Source organism: Nanorana parkeri, unplaced genomic scaffold (genome assembly GCF_000935625.1).
Source record: "Nanorana parkeri isolate BGI_ZX_2015 unplaced genomic scaffold, ASM93562v1 scaffold295, whole genome shotgun sequence".
Classification (NCBI taxonomy): Eukaryota; Metazoa; Chordata; class Amphibia; order Anura; family Dicroglossidae; genus Nanorana; species Nanorana parkeri.
Genome location: NW_017306563.1, coordinates 1,171,163 through 1,193,754, shown reverse-complemented (window position 1 = coordinate 1,193,754; position 22,592 = coordinate 1,171,163). Strand labels below are relative to the sequence as shown.

Below are 22,592 nucleotides of genomic sequence, written 5' to 3'. Positions count from 1 at the left end.
TTTTTTTTTTTTTTTTTTTTTTTTTTTTTTTTTACATTTTTGCTAATAATTTGTCTTAAATACAGATTACGTTTCCAGCCGTTTGTCAGCGTCTGCCTGTTTATATACAGACCCAGTTGTATATTGTACTGATATACATGACATGTTCACATTGTGTCCTTACTAGGAAATAAGATCCAACTAATTACGTTTACTAAAACAAAATGTTTCACACTCTTCGCTCTATAAATGTGTTTTTGGCACTTTTGGTGCTTTGGCGAGTCTAATTTACGTCTGGTATAAACAATGTGAAGTGGCTCCTTAACGCAGGACCGCCACGAAGACAGCCTGTCATGTTGGACGTTAGTTTGCTTTCAGATAAAGATATGTTGGTGTAGAAGGAGCAGAGTACTCGATCATGCCCGTCTCTGTTCATCCTGTGCTCGCAGATAAACCCGCACACTATGTCATACAGGAATCTTGTTGAGTATGCAGGAATGGATTCACCTTCAAGGAGAGGAAGATAAAAAGAGTGTTTTATCTAAAAAATGAATATTGAGATGGTGGGATTCAACCAATTGGTCATTACTTTAAGTCTATTAAAAAACAAAAAATGGAGGCGCCACCAAATGTCAAAGGGAGTTTTCACTGGTAAGAACAAAAGCATCAAAATGCTAACAGAATCCAGAGGCAAACACAGACCCCCTTCATCAGAGCTTATAAATATTCAGAAGAGGGTGGTACCTAGAGCTTATGGTGTCTATTAGGGATGCACCGATACTGGCATTTTGGTACAGAGTAAGAGTACCAATAAATTTTTTCCGGTAATCGTCGATACCAATTACCGAGTAATGGAAGTCCCATTCAGGAAGCCAAGTGGCGTGTAATGACTCGCCACCTGGCTTCCTGATTAGCCGGGAAGCCTGGCAGCATGCAAAGACTCGCCACCCGGCTTCCCAATTAACGAGATGACGAGGGAGCATGAAGCCAGCTTCCCGGCCAATCAGAAAGCAGGGCGTCGCATTCATTACACAGCGCCCGGCTTCCTGATTGGGCGGCCAGACGGCTCCGGCTGGGTACCGGAGGAAGGACGCGTTCTGGCTGGAGAGGCCCCAGGAGTGACAGGCTGGACATACTAAGGTAAGGTAACCTTACCTCACGAGGACGAGAAAGCATGATCCAGCTTCCTGATTGGCCAGCTTCCCGACCAAGTCGGCTACATGCTCTCTCATCACAAGTGACGAGAGAGCATGGAGCTGCTTCCCGGCCAATCGGGAATCTGGGCAGCGTGTAATGATGCGCTGCCCGGCTTCCTGATACCGGAAGTACTTGTGCTAGGCATCGGAGCATTTGGGCGAGTACGGGTGCTCGCCCAAATACTCGGAATCAGCACCGATATGGATACTAGTGTCGGTATCGGTGCATCCCTAGTGTTTTTAGGCTCTTTTGAAAAGGGAATACGGATTCACCAAAGGGGTTCTACCTCTCCAGTCAATCATCATGTAGCAATAAAAGATTGATCTGTAGACCCGGACAATTTGGGCAAGAGAAAATGTCAACCGCATGGCTGCCTCTCCTGTGTATACAGGAGTTCATACAGGGATTTATCAAAACTGGAGCAGAAGAATGTGGAGCATTTGCCTATGGCAACCAATCAGCTTCTCTCTTCATTTCAGTTGAGGTTTGGAAATGAAAGCTGGATGCTGATTGGTTGCCATGGCCAACTGCTCCAGATTGTACCTGCTGCGGTTTTGATAAATCTCCCCCATACGAAGTTGCCAGAGCAGTATGATGCCATTCAGATGCGAGCAATACGAGAGAGGTGCTTTGCGGGTGAAAAGTTACATTCACAGGCAGTGAAAGCAGCCCAGGAGAGCTGCGTGGTATCTGGCTATTGCATTGACTCGGGTGTTTGCGGTTTTCCTATTGCAAAGGGAGTGTAATGTTTGAGGCCAGTGCCAGGGAAGTGCATGAATATTTCCCTCAGCCGATCGGTGTCAGGTGCAGACAGCGCGGCACACTTGTACTGATGATGATTTGTGGACTCTATTGGCTCTAATAAAGGAAGATTAATTGCCTGTCAAATGATGAAATAAAAATGAGCACATGCTGAGTTGCACGCACAAAGCAGCTGGGTGTCTCTGCCATTTCTGTGCTGACCCTAAGCACCCTGCTGTGTGGTTTTACAAGCCGGTGCTCTTACACATTGTGCCGTCTCTCGGCCTCCATGTCACTCAACGGGCTCTCATCCTCCTCCTGAAAGGCAGATACTTTTATAAGGAAAATAGGATCGCCTACGTCTGAGGCCAAAACTTTCTTTTTTCTGTTTTGGATGGAGTAGGAAATAAAGTAGTATAAAACTCTCAAACTTTTTTTTCAATAATGTATCAAGATCAAGCAAATATACAAAGTATGTCTTTATATTTGTGCCCAAGCACTTGGTCATCATGTTTCCAAATAACTCCTACTCTCTTAGCTCAACTTCCCTGAACTTCCCGTTCAGTACAAGATCACAAGGGGAGGGCACAGAGTCTAATAGCTATCCATCTACTAGCTTGGAGGGAGAAGGGAGGAAGAAGAGGGGAGCAAGGGGAGGAGAGTGGCTTGTCCTGCTGTGTGTGTGTTTGTGGGGACACACACAGATTACTAGTTCACAATGGTGGCTCCATAGGACCCTGCAAGGGAAAGGAGCCACCCTGAAACAGGAGATCAGGGCCAGCACTTAGGAGACTAAAACCTTTAAGGGCTCATTCACACGGGAATCGGCCGGCACGTACAGCTCCGTGCTGCGTGCAGAGCCGTATCGGACAGCTCCCGGGAAGGACAGGTGCTACGTGTGATTAGTATGCAGCCTCCGTCCTTCTCTATGGGACTACTCGGCCCTACGCCGCCCTACGCTCACCCGCCCTGCACGTCCATACGGGTGACGGTGAGCGTTCTCATACGCTGACGGGATGGATCCTGTCTGTGTCCGAGCCGGGACACACGCACCCATACGCACCTGCACTTGAGGTGAGCGTAGGGCGGCGTACGGCCGCGTAGTCTCATAGAGAAGGACAGGGGCTGCGTAATAATCACACGCAACACCTGTCCTTCCCGGGAGCTGTGCGTGTCGGCTGATTCCCCTGTGAATGAGCCCTAAATGTCAAAAAGCAGCATCCATTGAAAGTGATTTCATCAGCATTTGAAACTGCTTAAAGCCCTTTGGACTCTAATATCACTTTATCCTTTTAACTAGGGAAATTTTCCTTCTCTTCCTGCCTTATAAACGCAACAGGAAGTGAAATGAAATCTTGCCAAAGTGTGAGAAATGCCTTCTAATGTTGGCCATGCAACTAAAGATTTTGCAGGGCCTGAACGGAAGGAATCGCGCAATTTCCCCATCCATGCTGAAGAGGGTGGCGGGATGAATCTTTTCTGCTGGCTATTGTATACAGACAGATGGCACCCACAACGGTCAGGATACCCAAACAGTGACTGCAGCTGGTTTTAGATAGAATGGTTGAAGGTTTAGAACCCATGGCAGGTTTTTATTGCTGTCTGTAGACTCATTTAGAAAATCTCACTCTTATCTGTCCAGGTGCCCAATATCACTGGGACATAAAGCAGGGGAAAATCGACCTGGTGGAGTCTTCATGGGACACCCACAGCTCGAATTATAGCCAATTCAAATGAACCAGCTTAAGTCAGTGGGTGAAATTTATCAAACCTGAAGCAGGCAGAATCTGTAGCAGCTGTGCATGGCAACCAATCCGCTTTCAGTGAAGGTTTGAAAATGAGAGAAGCTGATTGGTTGATGTGCACAGCTGCTCCAGATTTTGTATGCTCCAGTTTTGATAAATCCCAATAACTGTCTTCTATTGCTATGCTGGAGGCAAGTCAAATATTTGGATTTTCCCCTGCTTGAAGTCCCAGCGGTCACCTGGACAGATAGTGTGAGTCTTTCTAAGGAGGCTACAGACAGCAATAAAACCTGACATGGGTTGGAACCCCTCACCATTCTATCTAAAACCAAAAAAAGAACAGTTTTGAAAACACTTTTTAACATGTATGTAAACCCTAAGTATGAACTTCTTTTTATTTGCTCCCTTTTGGTCTGATAAATATACAATTAAAATCTGTCCTGTGCCCACTTCTTGTGTTATCTCAGGGAGTCTAATTAGCCCTCCTAGTTCTTATAAGACAACTGGGCATGACTGACACCGCTGAAATGCTGTGTGATATCCACCAAAGTTCTGTGTGTTGCCAGTCCAAAACTGAGAGCATTTCTGGCAGATCAACAAGTATTTTTCCATAATTGCATTGTTATACCGCGAGCTGTTTGATAAACATTTGTGCAAAAACCGTGCGACATAAAAAATTGCAACTAGCATTTTTTTATTCTACAGGGCCTCTGCTTTCAGAAAATATATAATTGTTTAGGGGTTTGAAGCTGTTTTCTAGCCAAATATTAATATTTTATCATGTGCGCAAATAGTAAGGAGATGCTCCGGACAGCAAGTGGTTGCAGAGATGAACTGCATATGTTTTTGAGGGGGGTTTTGCCCTGACATACACATTGGGGTACACTGTATTTATAAAGCAGTAAATTTGATGTTCAACAAATATTGCAAGTAAATCCTGATGCATGTGTTTTTTATATGGCCATGATTGGGGAAAGTCTCATTCACTCTTTATAAATATGCCACTTAAAGAAGAAGTCCTGGGATAGATAAAAAAAAAAAAAAACGTACTCCTGCAGTGTGGCTATTAATGCATTGCAAGGGTTTTGTGCTTGTTTGGTCTATGGGGCTCGAATATAGCAGATATACTTGTCTGATCCTTGATCCTGTGGTGGTCAGCACTCATCTCATCTGTGAAATGTCCCTCGGGGTCCTCAGGTGTAATGCAAGTCAATGGACCTACATTAGACATGATGAAGTCAGCAGTCCTTAGACCACCGTAGCCTAGGGGAGAAGAGGCTGTGGGGCCCGGCCTAGCAGCCCAGTGGGATCGAGGATCAGGTGAGTATATCTGCTTCATTTGAGCCTCCTAGAATAAACAAGCACTTAACCCTTGCAGTGCAGGGGTGGCCCTAATGCAAGGGTAAGGTAATTAAATGGCCGGAGTTCTTCTTTAATGTACGATTCAAAATAATATATCCAACAGGATCTAATATGGAACGGTGCAGAATTGATGGGTGAGTAGCCAGCTTTATATATCAGTACCCAGTCTTCGGGTTCTGTGCTCCTTGTACTGTATAACATAGACATGGGCTTTAGAGTCCATGATGTTCTATCAAACTTGTGTTGTGTTCGCTCTGTCCTCTCACCATGATCCCCTCATCCAGAATATGCTTTTCCTTCTCTCCCGCAGACCGATGATCTCATTAAAGCTCTGCAGGACCTGGAGAATGCCGCCTCTGGAGATGCAGCAGTAAGGCAGAAAATTGCCTCCCTTCCACAGGAGGTTCAGGACGTGTCTTTACTGGAAAAGATTACAGGTCCGCTCTAGGTTGCGTCCCTCTGTGTCCCTTTTGAAACTGTAGATCTTGTTGACAAATTATATTTCAAATGGCTGCTTTGTTTTAGAAAACAACTTTTGTTTTCTTTGAGTGTTTCTGGCACTCAACAGTTTTCTTTTAGCTTTTTCTTGATATATAAAGCCTATCTACGGGCAAACCAAAACAACTACCCTTGTAGTGGAGCTACTCCCACACTGCAAGGGTTAAGGTGCTTGTTTATGCCTAGGAGACCTTGGTATTGCACGTTTACTTACCTGATCCCCTCTCCCCAGTGATCAGCCCTCGCCTCTCTTCCCTCCAGCTGGTGGAATGTGCCTTGATGTCCTCACATCTAATGCAGGTCTATGGAACCTGCATTAAACATGAAAGAGGTCAGCTTTTCATAGACGGGCGGATCAAAGGGGAGAAAGGACTGCAGGGACCAGTCCAGTAGCCTGGAGGGAGCCAGTGGGAGCAGGGAATTAGGTAAATAAAAGTGCTTTACTCCAGTCCCTAGGCATAAACCAGCACTTAAGCTTTGAAATGTGTGGTTCTCACACTGCAGGGGTAATTCTCCCCCCGGAGATGGACTTTAAGTGACTTTTACTAATATATTTGGTATTACATTTTTGGGTTTGGAGGTTACAGGGTTAAAGGGTTAGTTTACCCTTGCACAAAAAAAGGAAAGGCTGAACAAACTCCCAACAACCCTGTTCAACTACCCAATCCCCTGGTCGCCTCTGCACTTATGTGTAATGATTAGATATCCTATCCTATGAAATATATTATAATTAGGGAAGCACCGATACCACTTTTTCGGTATTGAGTATGGGTACCGATATTTTTTTCCGCTACTTATCATTACCGGAAGTCCCATTAAGTAAGCCGGGCGGCGTGTAATGACTCGCTGCCCAGCTCCCTTACTAGCCATGGAGCCAGCTTCCGGGCAATTGGGAAGCCAGTGGGCGAGTCATCACCCGCAACCCCAACTTCCCAAATGGCCCGGAAGTCAGCTCCATGATGGAGCAAGCTTCCCGACCATTCAGGTCGCCGCTTGGCTTCCTGATACCGGGAGTTCCAGTATCGGGAGCATTTGGGCGAGTACGAGTATCGAAATATGTGCATCCCTAATTATAATTGTCACTATCACACCATCAGCTCCATGATTTGTTTTTAATGGTTAATTCTTATGTATCACACCATCAGTCCCATGATCCTTTCTAATGAGGAGGTGAAAAAGTGTAATGCTAGCCACTTGTAAGCAGCTCCTTTCCAGAGCTCCCCAGTAGTTAGGTTGCAGGGAAAATGCAACCTGGGACAGCATGGTTGCCATGTAGCAGTTGCAGTTGATATAAAGGAGCAGAGCTTTCTGACTACAGTGGGGGAGCCAGGTACCATCTACCTTTAACATCTCCCATTATTTCTTGCCATCAGGATTTACATTATTGTTCTTTTTCTCTGCTGCCACTGTGAGCAGGCTCTATGCAGCACCCAGAGAAAGGGGTGGAAGACCATTACAAGAGGTGGCAGTAGGGGGCCGATGGGAATTTTGTGTAACACTCCACAAAGCCTCTGCCTCTCTGCATCATCCAATTTTGCAATAGACATACATAGTATGACTTTGTGGCTGATAATTTTAGATGTTTCCATGACAGCAGCCAAGTCTAAGTGGTGCAGACAAATTATAGATGGCAGTACGAAGGTAATATTTACTAGGTCCACTTTATTAACATTGACATTGCCTTTGTAAAAAAGATTCATAGGTATCAAGGTGTACTTTAACTTAAACTCTGCTTCATCTACCAAAAACTGAGTGGACTAACCCTTTAATACTATTTATTATTTATTGTGCGTCTCCGTGCTTGCACAGGCTCCTAAATTATCCATTGCCGCCAGATGATAATGTTCAGATTTTGCTTTTTGTGATGCAGGAGCTTCACTTCAGTAAAATATGTCATCAGACCGCCTTAAAGGACTTCTAAACTTGCTTAGTATTGCCCAAATTTGCATTCACATTGATTTATTTTATCCGTAATCCCAACAATACAAGTAAAGCCAACCTTTTTTTTTTGTTGTCTTTGCTTCTATTTTGGGTCACAGGAGCATATTTACTAATGTACTCATGTGACCCAAAGTCAGCATATAGTGGGCTAATGCCTGCGATCTGCTGAAAGCGCAGAGCTACGCCACAGCTGCAAGGGATCCTGGCAATATTGTTGGCATCCACCCCGGCTCCCTAAGTGACAGTTGGCTCTGCCACTCTAGAGCCAGAGCCAGCTGTGCCCACCCCCTCCCCTGTCTGTCCCTCCAACGAGCGCTGAAGGAACCGAGAGGGGCCAGAGTAAACCAGGGGGGCAGTGACTGATATTCACTGCTTTCTGCAGGGAGAAGAGACCAAGAGCTGAGTGATCAGCAGTTACATGATTGCTCAGCTCTCAGTATAGAGCCGGCTTGTAACAGCTGCAGTGTCCCACACCAGCTCTAAGCAGCGGGGAGATGATATTTTACGCTCCTCGCACTTCTCCTTTACACTTTTCTGGGCAGGATCGGTCTTATTTCGACAAGGCATGTAGATCTGGACTGCTGTCTCATTTTAATTAGGATTAAAATGGTTGCTGATTGCTGACAATGTAGTAGTAATTAATAACTGAAACCTGCCACGGCTTGGACTGGATGGATGCAGAAATCCAGGAGCAAGCTGTTAAATTCCTGTAACTTGCATGTTTTATTTTTCAGACAAAGAGGCAGCAGAGCGACTTTCCAAGACAGTAGATGAGGCGTGCCTGCTGCTGGCAGAATATAATGGGCGGCTAGCGGCAGAACTAGATGATCGTCGGCAGCTGGCGAAGATGCTATTGGAGTACACACAGAGCCAAAAGGAGACTTTAACAAACAAGGAGAAGAAGCTAGAGGTAAGAGCTCACGTCTCGGGATGTGTGTGGGTCCGAGATGGTTACTTGGTGGTTTTTATCTCTTGGTCCTACCTATTGTGGATGACCGCCTAAAGCTATCAGCATTCCACTAATTAAAGCTAAAAATCCAGACTAAAAAAATAACAGAGCCATGTGTTTTCTTATTTGGCTTTTGGTGCCCTTTGTATATTCCTTCCAAATCTGTGCTGAACCAGCTCCAGCATGTTGACTATGTTCAGGAGTTTCCAGTACTGTAATGCAGACTAGTCACTGCCAGGGCCAGATTTCCCACAAGGCCAACCGAGGCCCGGCTTTGGGCACTCAGGGCTAACTGTAGAGCGGGGAAGGCGCTCATTCATTTACAAGTGATCTCGGCGATGTTGCCGAGATCACTTGTATGCAGCCTGCTCGTTCGTCCTCCATCGCCCTCACCACCTGGTTGCCATTCTCCATTGGGGGGGACCTGGCCTTAGGGCAGCAGAGAGAGTAAATCACTGCTGCTAACTCTTCCTGTTCAGGGTGACTGGTCTTGTATCCACCTCCAATAGAGAGCCTGTAGAATGAGGGTCTGCTGGGTCTTACCTACAGCTCAGTTCTAGGCACAAGGTATGTGCAGTCCAGTAGTAATGTCAGTACGATTTGTCCAAAATAATATCTGGGTTTCCAAAGGTATTTGGTGCAAACAGTCGATTTTATACATTTTTGGCTATTGAGAAATGTATTGAAATGGAATTTTGTGCCCAGAGTTCATCTTTAATGGCGTAGTCCACACAGAGCTAATATTTGGCAGAAACTTGAAATATCTGCCAGTTTCCTATAGCTTTCAGGACCTTGTCACCACATGCTGCCTATAGCAGTTCTCCTTCTCATACGGAGGCCATTACAAGAGTCTCGTTGTCATTAATTTTACAGCATGGGAATCCAGTAAGAGGAGCTTGACGTCCTTGGTTGACTTCATTGTGTTGAACCTAAAATACTGCATGGAGAATACACAATGAGATAATGCAACATTCACCCAGATTTCAAATATCTGTTTTGGGTGAATTTAAAATGAACCTGTAGCTGTTTCAGCCTTGGGCAACCACTGCTTGGTATGTTGCGTAGTCTGTCCCCAACACAAAAACAAGAAGTAAAGGTAAATCTCTTTAATGGGAACACAATGAAAACCCATCAGAGCTTTAACTTTTACCCACTTTTGTTCCCCATTGGAAGATTTTCCCTCTATTCCTGTTCTGGTGGCACCTCCAAATTTTGCATTTACCCTCACTTTCATTTCCAGTGATCAGGACAATTGCAGAGAGTGAATCTGCCACTGTCTGTTGTGGTTCCATTCGCTGGACCCTATGTCCTATAGCAATGTAGCAGCCAGCAGGAAGAACCACGGCTCCCAGCAGGGGACATCCTACCCAACACACCTGGACTCGTCAGCAGGAGCTCTTGAAGAAAATTGAGTATTTTTCTGCTTCTACAGGGTGCCTGTCATTTAACTATGTTGCTGAGGTGACAGGGTCCCTTTAAAGAGACCCCGTCAGCAGACCAATCATTTCAGCAACAATCTTCTATTCTTTATACATGAATACATGTGTTATTGAGCTATTTCATGCAAGTTATTTACCTGTAAAAGCCTCCTTTTGTGTAGACATTCAAAACCTGAGACTGCTGCTGGGTGCCGCCATCTTGGATGTGTGGTCAGCCACCCCAGAAGGCTCAGAGCTGTCACTCAGTAGTATTGCCTTTCACTCCTACCATGGCTGCAGCATAAATGTTTAAATAGTTTGCTTGAAAATAATATTATAAGCGATAGTCAGCACGGATTCACAAAAGACAGAAGTTATCAAACAAATCTACTTTCTTTTTATGAGGAAGTGAGTCATAAATTGGACAGAGGAATGGCTGTGGATATAGTATACTTGGACTTTGCAAAAGCGTTTGGCACAGTTCCCCACAGGCGGCTAACGTATAAGTTAAAGTCAGTAGGTATAGAGTATTCAATCTGTAATTGGGTAGAAAACTGGCTTAAAGACCGTATTCAGAGAGTGGTGATCAATGATTCATACTCTGAATGGTCTGAGGTTGTTAGTGGTGTCCCTAAGGTTCAGTGATGGGCCCCTTACGGTTTAATCCATTTATAAATGACATAGAATTTGGGATTAAAAGTACTATTTCTGTGTTTGCAGATTACACCAAGTTATGTAGTGGAATACAGTCCTTACAGGATGTCTCCAACCTACAAGCAGCTCTGAATGCACTGTGTGATTGGGCATCTATTTGGCAAATTAAGTTTAATGTTGATAAATGTAAATTCTGCACTTGGGGACTAAAAACATTCATGCTTCATACACTCTAGGGCAGGGGGTGGCAAACTCAAATTCATCGGGGGCCGCATCAGCAGTATGGTTACCCTCAAAGTGCCGGTTGTATAGGACTATGCATCTACTCTTTATTATCATAAATAGTTGCCTCTGCATTCAGTTGCTACTGGTTTTAATAATAATTTAAGTAATAACTAGCCTTGAAAACAGAAGCCTAGGAAGAATAACAGCAATCAGTATTCAAATGTACAATTATTGTACAACTTATTAAAACATTTTTTTAGGAACTGGGCTGGCTGTATCAGGCAGATGCGGCCCTCTATTGGCTGCTGTGCGGGCCACATTACAAGGTCCGGCGGGCCGGATTCGGCCCCCGGGCCTTGTGTTTGCCACCCCTGCTCTAGGGGGAGTATGTTTGGGGGAGTCCATGATGGAGAAAGATCTGGGTGTTCTGTAAATTTTGTACGCAATAACAGCACGCAATGTCAAGCCGCAGTTTCTAAAGCAAACAAAATACTTTCTTGTATTAAGAGGGGTCTAGACTCCGGAGATAGAGACATCATCCTGCCCCTATACAAAGCATTAGTAAGACCTCATCTGGAATATGCATTCAGTTTTGGGCACCAGTTCACAAAAAGGATGAACTGGAGAAAGTGCAGCGAAGGGCGACTAAACTGATAAGAGGCATGAAGGAGCTCAGCTATGAGGAAAGATTAACTGACCTGAATTTGTTCTCTCTGGAGAAGAGGCGATTAAGGGGGGACATGATCACCATGTATAAATACATAAATGGTCCATTTAGTGAGCTTGGTGCCACATTATTCCCTTTAAGGTCACTGCAAAGGACAAGGGGGCACTCGTTGCGTCTGGAGACACAGACCCTTGGTATTTCCCCTTTTAAGATAGAAAACAAGATTGAGGACACATAGTCCTCAATCTCTTTTTCTGCAGTCCCTGTTATGAATGAACAGGAAGCCTCTGTACTGAGTGTTCCTGTTCATTCATAAACTGAGGCGATAGTATCAGTTACTCTGTCCACAACCATGAATGAACAGGAAGTGATGTAGAACACTTCCTGTTCATTCATAACTGGGGTCACAGTAAGCGTATTATGTCTTCAGTTATTTACAAACACTTATTTACAAACGATCAGTGCTGATTGCTGAGCTCTCCTCCCCGTTGGGCGCCGGCAGCTGGACTTGCTTTGCGCCCCCTCCGATCCACGCTGCCTCTGCCAACACAGGCTGGGGAAAGCAGCGGGGATCGGAGGGGACACAGACCGGTGCCCAGCGGGGAGGAGAGAAGCTAAGGATGCACTACATTTTTGGCCATTTTGGTACTATCAGCATTATGCCAATAGTACCATTTTCAGTAAAAATTTCAATGCATCCCTAGTGTACTCATACTTAATTCAATTCCTTCAATAGCAGGAGTCTTAGGATGATTTCTAGGCTTATACTTTCAGTGAAGTCTATACAAATAGGAAACACTGAAAGAATCTGCAGAAAGAAGACATAGCCAGCAGCACTGTGCTTCTCTCGGGTGGTACCTACTATTTAAGAGACAGACTCTGAAATTCCTTCTTTGGTACTTGCACGGTGCCAATAAAAAGTAATTTTTTTACACTGATCAACAGAAATTAATTGTTTTTAATGTCAAAGTGAAAACAGGTCTCTACAAAGGGATTTAAACACACCATCCCAACTGTAAAGCATGGTGGCAGCAGCATCATGCTATGGGAATGCTTCTCTGCAGCAGGCCCTGGGAGGCTTGTGAGGATACAATGAATGCAGCAAAATACAGAGAAATCCTGGAGGAAACCTGATGCTGTCTGCAAGAAACCAGATACAAAACCGAAACTGCACAAGTATGGCATAATGACCTGGAATGGTCAAGTAGAGTACAGATCTCTATCATGGTGTGGTTGGACTTGAAAAAGGCTGTCTGCATATGATTCCTATACAACTGGATGAAAAGCTAATAGAGACCCATCCGCACAGTTATTTATTGCAGTTAGCTGCAGACAAGTTAGACTACTTGGGGCCCGTTTATCAAACTGGAGAAAAATCCTGGAGTGGTGTCTCAAGTACAAAGTTCAACTATATTTTATGTGTTTTTTTTCCTTGTTAAAGCTGCTTTAACAAGGAAAAAAACACATAAAATATAGTTGAACTTTGTATTTAAAACAGCTTAAATACATTGCAGATGCATCAAAACAGAAGGTGGGCAGCCCGATTACAAAAGCTGCAGAAAAGGACCCTTGCTCTTTGTTTGAAAGCAGTGGCCTCTCTGCTGAGGTCTGACGCACCCCCTGCTAGAGCTCTGCAAAATAGCAATGATGATGATTATAGGGCTCTAGCTCAGCAGAGGGGTTATATTGGATCTCTGCAGAGTGACCACTGTTTCCACACAAAAAGCAAGAGTCCTACTCTGCAGCATGCTGGCAGGTAGGTATGCACTGATACAGAGTATGGGGGCGAATACTCGTACTCACCCAAATGCTACAATACCTTCCCTGACACCGGAACTACTATTCAGAGGGAGATCTCCCTCTGACCGGTAGTGCAGAGGGAGCATGGAGCCCGCTTCCTTTCCAATCAGGAAGCCGGGCGGTGGGTTATGACTCACCAACTGGCTTCCTGATTGGCTAGGAAGCTGGCTCCACGTGTTGCTAAGCAGCCTGGCTTCCTAACGTAATGACATGGCTTCCTGATTGGTCAGGAAGCCAGGCTGCCTAGGAACAAGTGAAGCCGGCTTCTTAGCCAATCGGGAAGCAGGGAGGCTGGTCATCATGTGTCGCACGGCTTCCTGATTGGTTAGGCTGCCGACCAACAAGTGAAGCTGGCTTTCTACCCAATCTGGAAGCCAGACGGCACTTCATGACTCGCCTCCCAGCTTCTTGATTGGTCAGGAAGCCACGCTGCCTAGAAACAAGTGAAGCCGATTTCCTAGCAAATCGAGAAGCCAGGATGCTGGTCATGACGTGCCTCCCAGCTCCCTGATTGGTTAGGAAACCAGGCTGCCTACCAACAAGTGAAGCTGGCTTCCTAGCCAATCAGGAAGTCCCGCAGCACGTCATGACTCGCCTCCCGTCTTCTTGATTGGTCGACAAATGAAGTTGGCTTCCTAGCGAAGCAGAAAGGTGGGTCATGACGTGCCGTCTGGCTTCCTGATTAGCTAGGAAGCAGCTTCATTTGTTGCTAGGCAGCCTAACTTCCTGACCAATCAGGAAGTCGGACGGCACCTCATGACTCGCGGCCTGGCTTCCTGATTGTTCAGGAAGCCAGGCAGCCTCTGAATCCGGTGTTCTTTCGCCAAAACACCAGCTCCACAGGCAATCAGGAAGCCGGGCGACAAGTCATGATCCGCCGCCTGAGTTCCTGATAATCGGGGTACATGGCACCGCTACTCTGTATCGGCGGGTACTGATAAAAAAAATATATCGCTGCTCGATACTGAAGAACCGGTATCGGTGCATCCCTACTGGCAGGGAACAGTCTTTTCTACAAAGGAAAACAAACTAAGACCTTGCACATCTTTTGTTTTGATGCGCCTGGAATGTATTTTGCTGTTTTAAACGTACAATTTCCCTGTTCTAGCTGTACATGTTGTCATAGTGTGTCCTCTCATGCGCTCTTATCAGTGTTTACTCTCTTACAGATCCCGAAAATAAATGCTGAATAAAGCATGATTGGGTATAATATATCCGTGTAACTGCCTTCCTGTACACTGCAGATAAGTGCTCGTGCCACACCATAAGTTGTTCAATCAGAGCTTTTGCTTCTGGAAATAGGAGTGGAAGGGGTGAGAGGTGGAAGATGGCATCTTGCAAATTAGTGAAATTAAATTTCCTAAGTTCTTGTTTGCAGCTCTGTCTCATTATTGCCGTCACCTTCAGCCTCTGAGCGGTGATTGGGGTGCAAATGTGTTTAATGAGAACGAGACTTTCCCAGAGCTTGCATAATTAAATGGAATATTAAAGGGGGGCTCCAGCTAATCAACTGTACTGGTGAAATACATATGTGAATTGTTTGATCTACTGAGATTAAAGTTGAACTCTAGGCAGATATAAAAGATACAGATTAATGCAGCTTTATAATCATTGGCACATCATTAAATTAGATTTTTTAAAGCAAGCTGTGCGTGCACTTGACTTTGTCCTGGTATCAGCCTCTTGTAATCCCTGTATAGCAGTGCTGGAGTGTGAGAGGAAGAAGCAGTCCATGTGCTGACAAGAAGCATACTTATAGCAGATGAAAGCAAAGTGACAGAGAGATGAGCTCATTACTGTGCTGCTTCTCCTTTCACTGTCCAGTCACAGGCTGGAGGCAGGTTAAAGAAGAAGCCAGGGTAAAAATGTTCCTACCCCCGCATTGCAGGGGTTAAGGTCTAGGGTCAGGTGAGTACAACTTTGTTTTTTTGGACCTTAGGCAAAAATGAGCACTTAACCTCTGCTATGGGGCTACCCCTGCATTGCAGGGGTTAAGTGCTCATTTTTGCCTAAGGTCCAAAAAAAAAAAGTTGTACTCGCCTGTTCCTCAGACCTGGACGGCTATTCGACCGGTCCCTGGAGTATCTCTTCCCCTCCGCTGCAACGATCTAAGGTCCCTGAGACATCAGATTTTATACACCGTGTATAGGACATGAGGATACTGAAGGACAGGACATCACTGCAGTGGAGGGAGCACTGTAACAGCGAGCAGGCTTGGAGGATTGGGTGAGTCCAACCTTTGTTATTTTTGACCCTAGGCAAAAATGAGCACTTAACCCTTGCTTCCAATTAGGAAGCTGGGAGACGGGTCATTACGTGCCGCCCGGCTTCCTGATTGGTTAGGAAGGCAGTCTGCCTAGAAACAAGTGAAGCCGGCTTCCTAGCCAATCAGGAAGTCGGGAGGTGGCTCATAACCCACCACCAAGCTTCCTGATTGGGAAGGACGCTGACTCCATGATCCCTCTGGACTGCCGGTCAGAGGGAGTCCTCCCTCTGACCGGAAGTTCCGGTATCAGAGGTAAGTATCGGAGCATTTGGACGAGTATAAATACTCCCCCAAATACTCGGTATTGGCACCGACTAACTTTTGACTTTTACATCACCTTACACTGTAAGCGGTACTATTTAAAAAAAACCTCCTTGTATGCAGAGCTTCTCTGCAGAGATAACTCTCTCCTATACGGCATAGAACTAGCTGCTGCAGTCCAAGTAGGTTGTCTTTAGTTGGCCATACACAAGTAGAATTGCATTTGAAATAATTCCCTTTTCAGAATGTTTGTTCGATTTTCTAATACTTAATGGGGTCCTTGTTCACCAAAGTGAGAGAAAAAAATCAAAGAAGCAGGGGGGATGTTTCTCGATTTGAAAGAAATTCTAACAGTGAAAGTGTTTTTCCTTCAGAAAATCAAATTAAATTTTCAACAACATTTGTCAGGTGTCTGATGGCGTTATCAAATGTTCTGACAAGATTTTTGTATGAATGTTCATATGAAAATCTACCAGTGTTGCCAGCTTTAGTTGGCCAGCCAGTTAAGTACAAACTTCTAGATGGATTTGGTTATTAGGCGTGGGATAGAACTTCTGGGAAATACAGATTTATTTTTAGTTCTTGACCTTGGATACCCTTTTTCTTTTGATCCAAAATGTATATTTTATCTGTAATTGGAGCCTGGTGGGTGAGTCCATCCATGTCTTATCTTATATGAGAGATATCCCGACTCCTGTCCACCTGGGAGTTTCGGGGGCTCCTGCTTACCCCTTATATGTTCCTGTATTTTGTGTTGCTTTCTCTATAATATAAAATGATAAAAAAATTCAACAGAAAGGGAAGGAAAATCCCTCGCAATGGTCACAGCAGGAATAAAGGGCAAATATTCCACTTATAGAAGTCCAGAGAGATGTAAGAACATGTCAGGTGGTTTAACTGACATTTCTGTTTTTGGAGGACTGACCCTTGAAAATAAAGGCCGAACACTAGTTCAGGGTTAAATGCCCGGAGTTCTAATTTAAGGCCAGGTTTACACTAGGGCGATCCGTGACCGTGCTGCAATTGTACACAAAACTGTGCGGTCATGGAATCGCCCACCACCTCTGATCGCGCTGGCGGTGGCATTATTTTCTAATGGCACCCCAGTTGCTCCAGGCAGATCACACGGTTTGCTGTGCAATCCCATACGATCGCGGTAAAAAAATTAATAAACGTGCAGTGCATGTGGCAAAAAAAGGTACATGTACCTTTTTTCAACCATTGACGCGCATATGTAACCGCATTGAAATCAATGGAGCCACGCAGCAAATGCTGTGTGCAGTTGAAAACGATCGGGTGGTCCTGGGACGTAAGTCTGCACCAGCCCTAATACATTTACTGCTACATAGGAACACATGGTTAAAGAATGTTTGATTACAGGTCGGGAATTCTCCCCTACACCGGGGACACTCTCTGGCTTAGCAATATTTGTCCTTTTCCATTCCCCTGAGATGCCATGTTTGATGAGATGACATGTGGTGGGAAAGCGGACTTGGTCACAGTTTGTTTATACTTGTGTGACTAATAAAGGAAATATATCTGAGGACATTGTGGACGGAATCCGATCATGCATTCGAGGGCGCTGCATTCACTACACTTTATGGTAGAAGCATATTCTTCAAAGAGTTGCTGCACATAAAAAGAAAAAGTTCTGTGATTTTAAATAGTATAAACTCACACAACAGGCTTCCTTAAAGTAAGACTCCAGGTATGCAAAAAGTTAACCCTTGCAGTGGGCCTGCCCCCACACTGCAAGGGTTAACTGCTCGTTTTTCTCTAGGCTGGAAAAAAGAAGACATACCCAATCCTCGGTCCTGCGGCAGTGAGCGGTCGCCTCTCTCATGCTCCAGTCCGGCTGTGGTATGTCCCTTAGCGTCCTCGCGTCTAATTCAGGTGAATGGACTGCATTAGACGTGATGAAGCCAGCGGGGACCAGTCTAGCAGCCAAGTGGGACTGAGGAACAGGTGAGTATATGTTTTTTTACAATGCACATTATTACAGTACCTTGTGCTTTGCTGCAACACATGCCCACCAGGAAGTGCTTTGGGGTTTCATTGAGAATGAATGACAGCACACCTAGCATGCAGAACTGTACGGTAACGCACACTAAACGCATGGATTCTGCACGCTTAGCGCAGAGCTTTGACGTGAACCGGCCAGAAGACTTTCACAAGCCTAAAGGTGGCTGGTTCTCTTTAAATCTGCAAGTTGTCTCATGCTGTGTCTTTCTGCACACACTGATATTACTGTCCCCGCAGTGGCTGTCTGACGACCATTTTAGTCTGCATTGTCTTCTCACGGTCAGGTTGGAACAATTTATTTTTTCTGTGTGTTCCCTGCTAGGCAATCAACATTAGTGATGCATTATGCTTCTGTGAGCAATATTTCCTCTATTAGTCACTCGTTCTATCAATTCTCCTTCCTGGATTTCCATGTATTCCCACCACTCATCAGATAAAGCTATTTGTCCTACCCATAGCTGTACACAATGAGCCTTGTATGATTCAGTCCACCTCCCTGTCTCTATGGGCCTGCCAAGCAGATACAGCGTGCTATGGTGCTTTAGTTACATTGGCACCTTTACAGGTATTCAGTCATCACTATTCCACCTGTAAATCTATCAGTGGAATTCCTCTTTATTTATACATTAAAATCAGACTCTTATCCCTTCCTGTCCCCTTCCTTTCCTAGGAGCGGTTGGACCATTTAAAACAAGGAAATACATCATCATATCCTGCAGATCCCGAATATTGGGAATACACCGAGGTTATGTAAAGTCTAGATGTGTTGTAGCATGTAGTTCTTCACGACTTCCCTCCTGATTTGTTGTGGTGAAGGTTACAGCGGTTATAGCGGGCTTCGCTATAATAGTGATCAGACGCAGCCTTGATGTCATTGCAATGAATGATTAAGGGGTGTGGGTGTTTAATTGAGTTATGTTATGAACATCGCTTGGCTTGTTCCGAGTACCTGACATGAGTGAGACCTGAACAGATGCATCTGTAGCAAAGCATGTCCTGAGTTTGTGGAACATTAGCGATCATTTGTGTCACTTGACGTTTTATGAATTGGAAACCATTGTAATGAGACCATTAAGGATTGCACTACAGAGGCTGCAGGCGATATGCAGCATGATGGAGGACCAGACTATGTTACCTTTACAGGCAATAGGCTACATGTTGCAGGACTGAAATATGTTCCCTTTACAGGCAATAGGCTACATGTTGGAGGACCGAAATATGTTTTCTCTTTACAGGCAATAGGCTACATGTTGGAGGACCAAAATATGTTCTCTTTACAGGCAATAGGCTGCATGCTGAAGGACGGAAATATGTTCTCTTTACAGGCAATAGGTTGCTTGTTGCAGGACTGAAATATGTTCCCTTTACAGGCAAGAGGCTACATGTTGCGGGACTGAAATATGTTCCCTTTACAGGCAATAGGCTGCATGTTGGAGGACCAAAATATGTTCTCTTTACAGGCAATAGGTTGCTTGTTGCAGGACTGAAATGTGTTCCCTTTACAGGCAAGATGCTACATGTTGCAGGACTGAAATATGTTCCCTTTACAGGCAAGAGGCTGCATGTTGGAGGACTGAAATATGTTCCCTTTACGGGCAATAGGCTGGATGTTGGGGGACGGAAATATGTTTCCTGTACAGGCAATAGGCTGGATGTTGGGGGGATGGAAATATGTTTCCTTACAGGCAATAGGCTGCATGTTGGAGGACCGACATATAAAGGGGGACAGTTCAGTCCAATAGGCCAGGCATAGGGAACTGAAATGACGCATGTAGAGGGTATCAACTCTGCAATACAATAATGCAAGGCACAACAGGAGTAACAATACATTTAGTGGTGATTTCTGCACTGTTCACTATGCGGACGTGATTAGCAGCATATTTTGGCCACTAGATGGATCTGAGGAGCATAGGAATTTCTTTTGAGGCATTCCAAGACTCTGACAGCCACAGGCATGACTCCATGATTGGACTAATAGTTTCACCATAGCTGGAGTGCCATGGTTGCCTTACCCCTGCCCTGCACAAAAGAAAGCAGGTAATCCTTGCAGTACATTACATTGCAGAAATGATCCACTTTGCTGGTACCGATCCATAAACTGTAATGCCGGGTTTAGATGGGCTGACTCTGAATCCGATCATCTCTTTGACCGGCGCTGTACTTTACTGCAGACCACTATGATACATACTGTCACCAGGCAAAGCCCACAAGATCCATTCCATCCCAAACAGCTACACAATCCCACATGGTTGCCAGTTGACTGTTGAAATGCTCATAAGAAATACATTATTATCCATTAAGTGTATTATATGTTCGATGTGAATGTATTCTGTAGCGGATTTGACATTTGCTAACATCTGATTGATTTATGTCTTCTAGGAGTACAAACAGAAGCTTGCCCGTGTAACGCAGGTCCGGAAAGAGTTGAAGTCCCATATACAGAGCCTGCCCGACCTGTCACTACTACCCAACGTCACGGGTGGACTGGCACCTCTTCCTTCCGCCGGGGATCTCTTCTCTACCGATTAGGAGCAACTCTTTGTTTGGTCCACTCCTTTATCCATCCACACCTAAACCTAAACACCAGCAGAGGAGGAGTGGAGTCTTACTGAGCTAGAGAGACTGGAACGGGATCCTCAATGAATTATGACCCTATGGCGCCCACCAGGGAGAGTAACTACAAGCCAGTGCCCCATCTCTTTCCCAAGTAGAGTCTTAGTGTCAGCTGCTGATGGACAAAGCCAAGAGGGCATTTGCTGGGCTCCCACCATCTTTATGAATTTTTTTTTAGAGACTCGTTTATGATGTGTGCACAGATTATGCTTCTTGATTCGCTTTTTTGGCAGCTTCTCTTTCCTGTTCCAATCAGGAGATGGGGGAAATTAATTTTGTGTTCAGGTGCAGCATGGCTAATTTCCTTGTAATGTGCTGCTGGTCAGGAGTAATACACAATATAGTGTGTCTCATTCTGAAGCGTGTCCGAGAGTCTGTATACCGACCACATACATCTTAATGCAACAAGTTCAGCTTCTCAAGTCTGATTGGAAACCATTGTAGTGGTAAATTGGTGCTTCCTTTTGTCAAAGAGAACCTATCCTCACATGTTAACTTGAAACCCAACTGAAGTCCCAGAGATCGATATTCAATAGGTATTGTACGAGCGGCTGCCATAGGTATTGTACGAGCGGCTGCCATAGGTATTGTACGAGCGGCTGCCATTTTTATAGTCTTACCCCCACTTTCCTTTTATAATAATTGTATGATGCACCTGAATAGGACTGCGCAGTTCTATAGGCACCAGAGTGTGACCATGCTGCTCTGTGCACTCTGTAATATAGCAGACCTGGTCAGACACCCCCCTCTCGCTTTCTGCAGTCCAAGTCTATGCAAGGTCACTTTGTGTTGTGGGCTGTGACTATTACTGGACTATATCAGCATAGAGCTCAGGAGTAGGAGGCCAGGGAACACATTTTCACTAAGAAAAGAAGATTTTAAAGTGCAGCTGAAGCAAACATTTTTAGTTTTGGATAGAGTAGATAGATCTTGGAACCCCTGTCAGGTTTTTTTCGCTGTCTGTGTCCCCATTAGGGAGATTCACCCTCTCGCTTTGTCCTGGTGACCGTTATCAGTGTAATCCTACATTTTGGGTTGTCACCAGGACAGGAATAGATGGGAAATCTTCCAATGGGGACATTGTTCTGCTAACCACCAGGGATTTCCCTCTCCTTTGGAGAGATTTCCTCTCACTTCCTGTTGTGGCTATCAGACAGGAAGTGAAATCTTCTGAATCTGGGACACAGATGGCACAGAAAGCTGATGGGGATTATAACCCTCCCTTACGCTATCCAAACCTTTTTGGCTTCAGTTCTTTAAGGCATTTTGTAGTAAAAGAATCATACTATGAACAGAACAGCAATGCAGATCGGGACAAAGGTGCGAGTGCTGAACTGGGTTTAAATGTGGAAGCCGAACTCCAGCCTAACTGGCATAATATGAGTGAGCTCCCAGATTTGTTAATCTGTTTGGCCAGTCTTAAAATCCAGGTACCCCTGTAAAGCTTGCCTTAAACCACTATTGTGTTCAGCACCACAGCTTGTTCACCGAACTGCCCCAGAGCTGCTGATTGGACATTGGAGGGGACCATCGGTACGTTTACAGGCTTATCAATGTGCTCTCTCCTCTCGATACCAGTCTCTGTGTTAGACTGACAACACTGTGCAATGCTGCACAGCTTGACTAGCTCTTGAGTGCTACCCAGTCCTGTAGGGTTCAGCATTAGAAGAAGCAAATCTAAGGCCAGATTCAGATACTTATACTAGCTGCATTCAATCTTATGGAAGACCCTTTTCTACATAAACATCGAACTAGACTACATGGGGGTTTTTATATCCTCCTGGAGTTCAGCTTTAAAAAAAAATTTCGTCTTCGAGTATGGAAGGGTTCAAATGCAACACACTCTAAAATCCAACTTTTTTTGCCATCTTGTGTTCCTTTGGGGAGATTTTCCTTCACTTCCTGTCTCAAAACGCATCAGGAAGTCAGAAGAAATCTCAAAGTATTGGCTTTTCCCTCACTAGCACCAATTGGCATGGCAAGGCTGCATTCACGTGCGTTCAGGGATTCCTGCAGCAGGATTTCTAGGCGTCCCCGTACAGATGCGGCCGTTGTACCCACTGAAGTTAATGACAGTGGGCGCTTATGTCTGCTGCAGACCGCAAGTAGAATTTATTTGCCACCTGAGCCCAGGGGGTGGAGATGGTTTAAGGGGGCAAGTGTGCTGGTGGTGCACACTGATTGCTGGGTGGTTTGGGTAGTGCTGGTGATGCACAGAAACTCCCCAATGATTGCGCTCTGCAATCGTTGTGTA

General features: G+C 45.0%; 1 protein-coding gene across 1 annotated transcript in view; it reads left to right on the top strand.

The window, feature by feature from the left end:
• The window catches only part of RPRD1B (regulation of nuclear pre-mRNA domain containing 1B), a 74,055-nt gene extending 53,342 nt beyond the window's left edge, over positions 1-20,713 (top strand). The window contains exons 5-7 of the mRNA XM_018557671.1: positions 5,335-5,461; positions 8,198-8,373; positions 20,105-20,713. Of these exons, the coding sequence (XP_018413173.1) occupies positions 5,335-5,461; positions 8,198-8,373; positions 20,105-20,254 (453 nt within the window). The 3' untranslated portion in view covers positions 20,255-20,713. The remainder of the gene's footprint in view (positions 1-5,334; positions 5,462-8,197; positions 8,374-20,104) is intronic.
• The last annotated feature ends 1,879 nt before the right edge of the window (positions 20,714-22,592 follow it).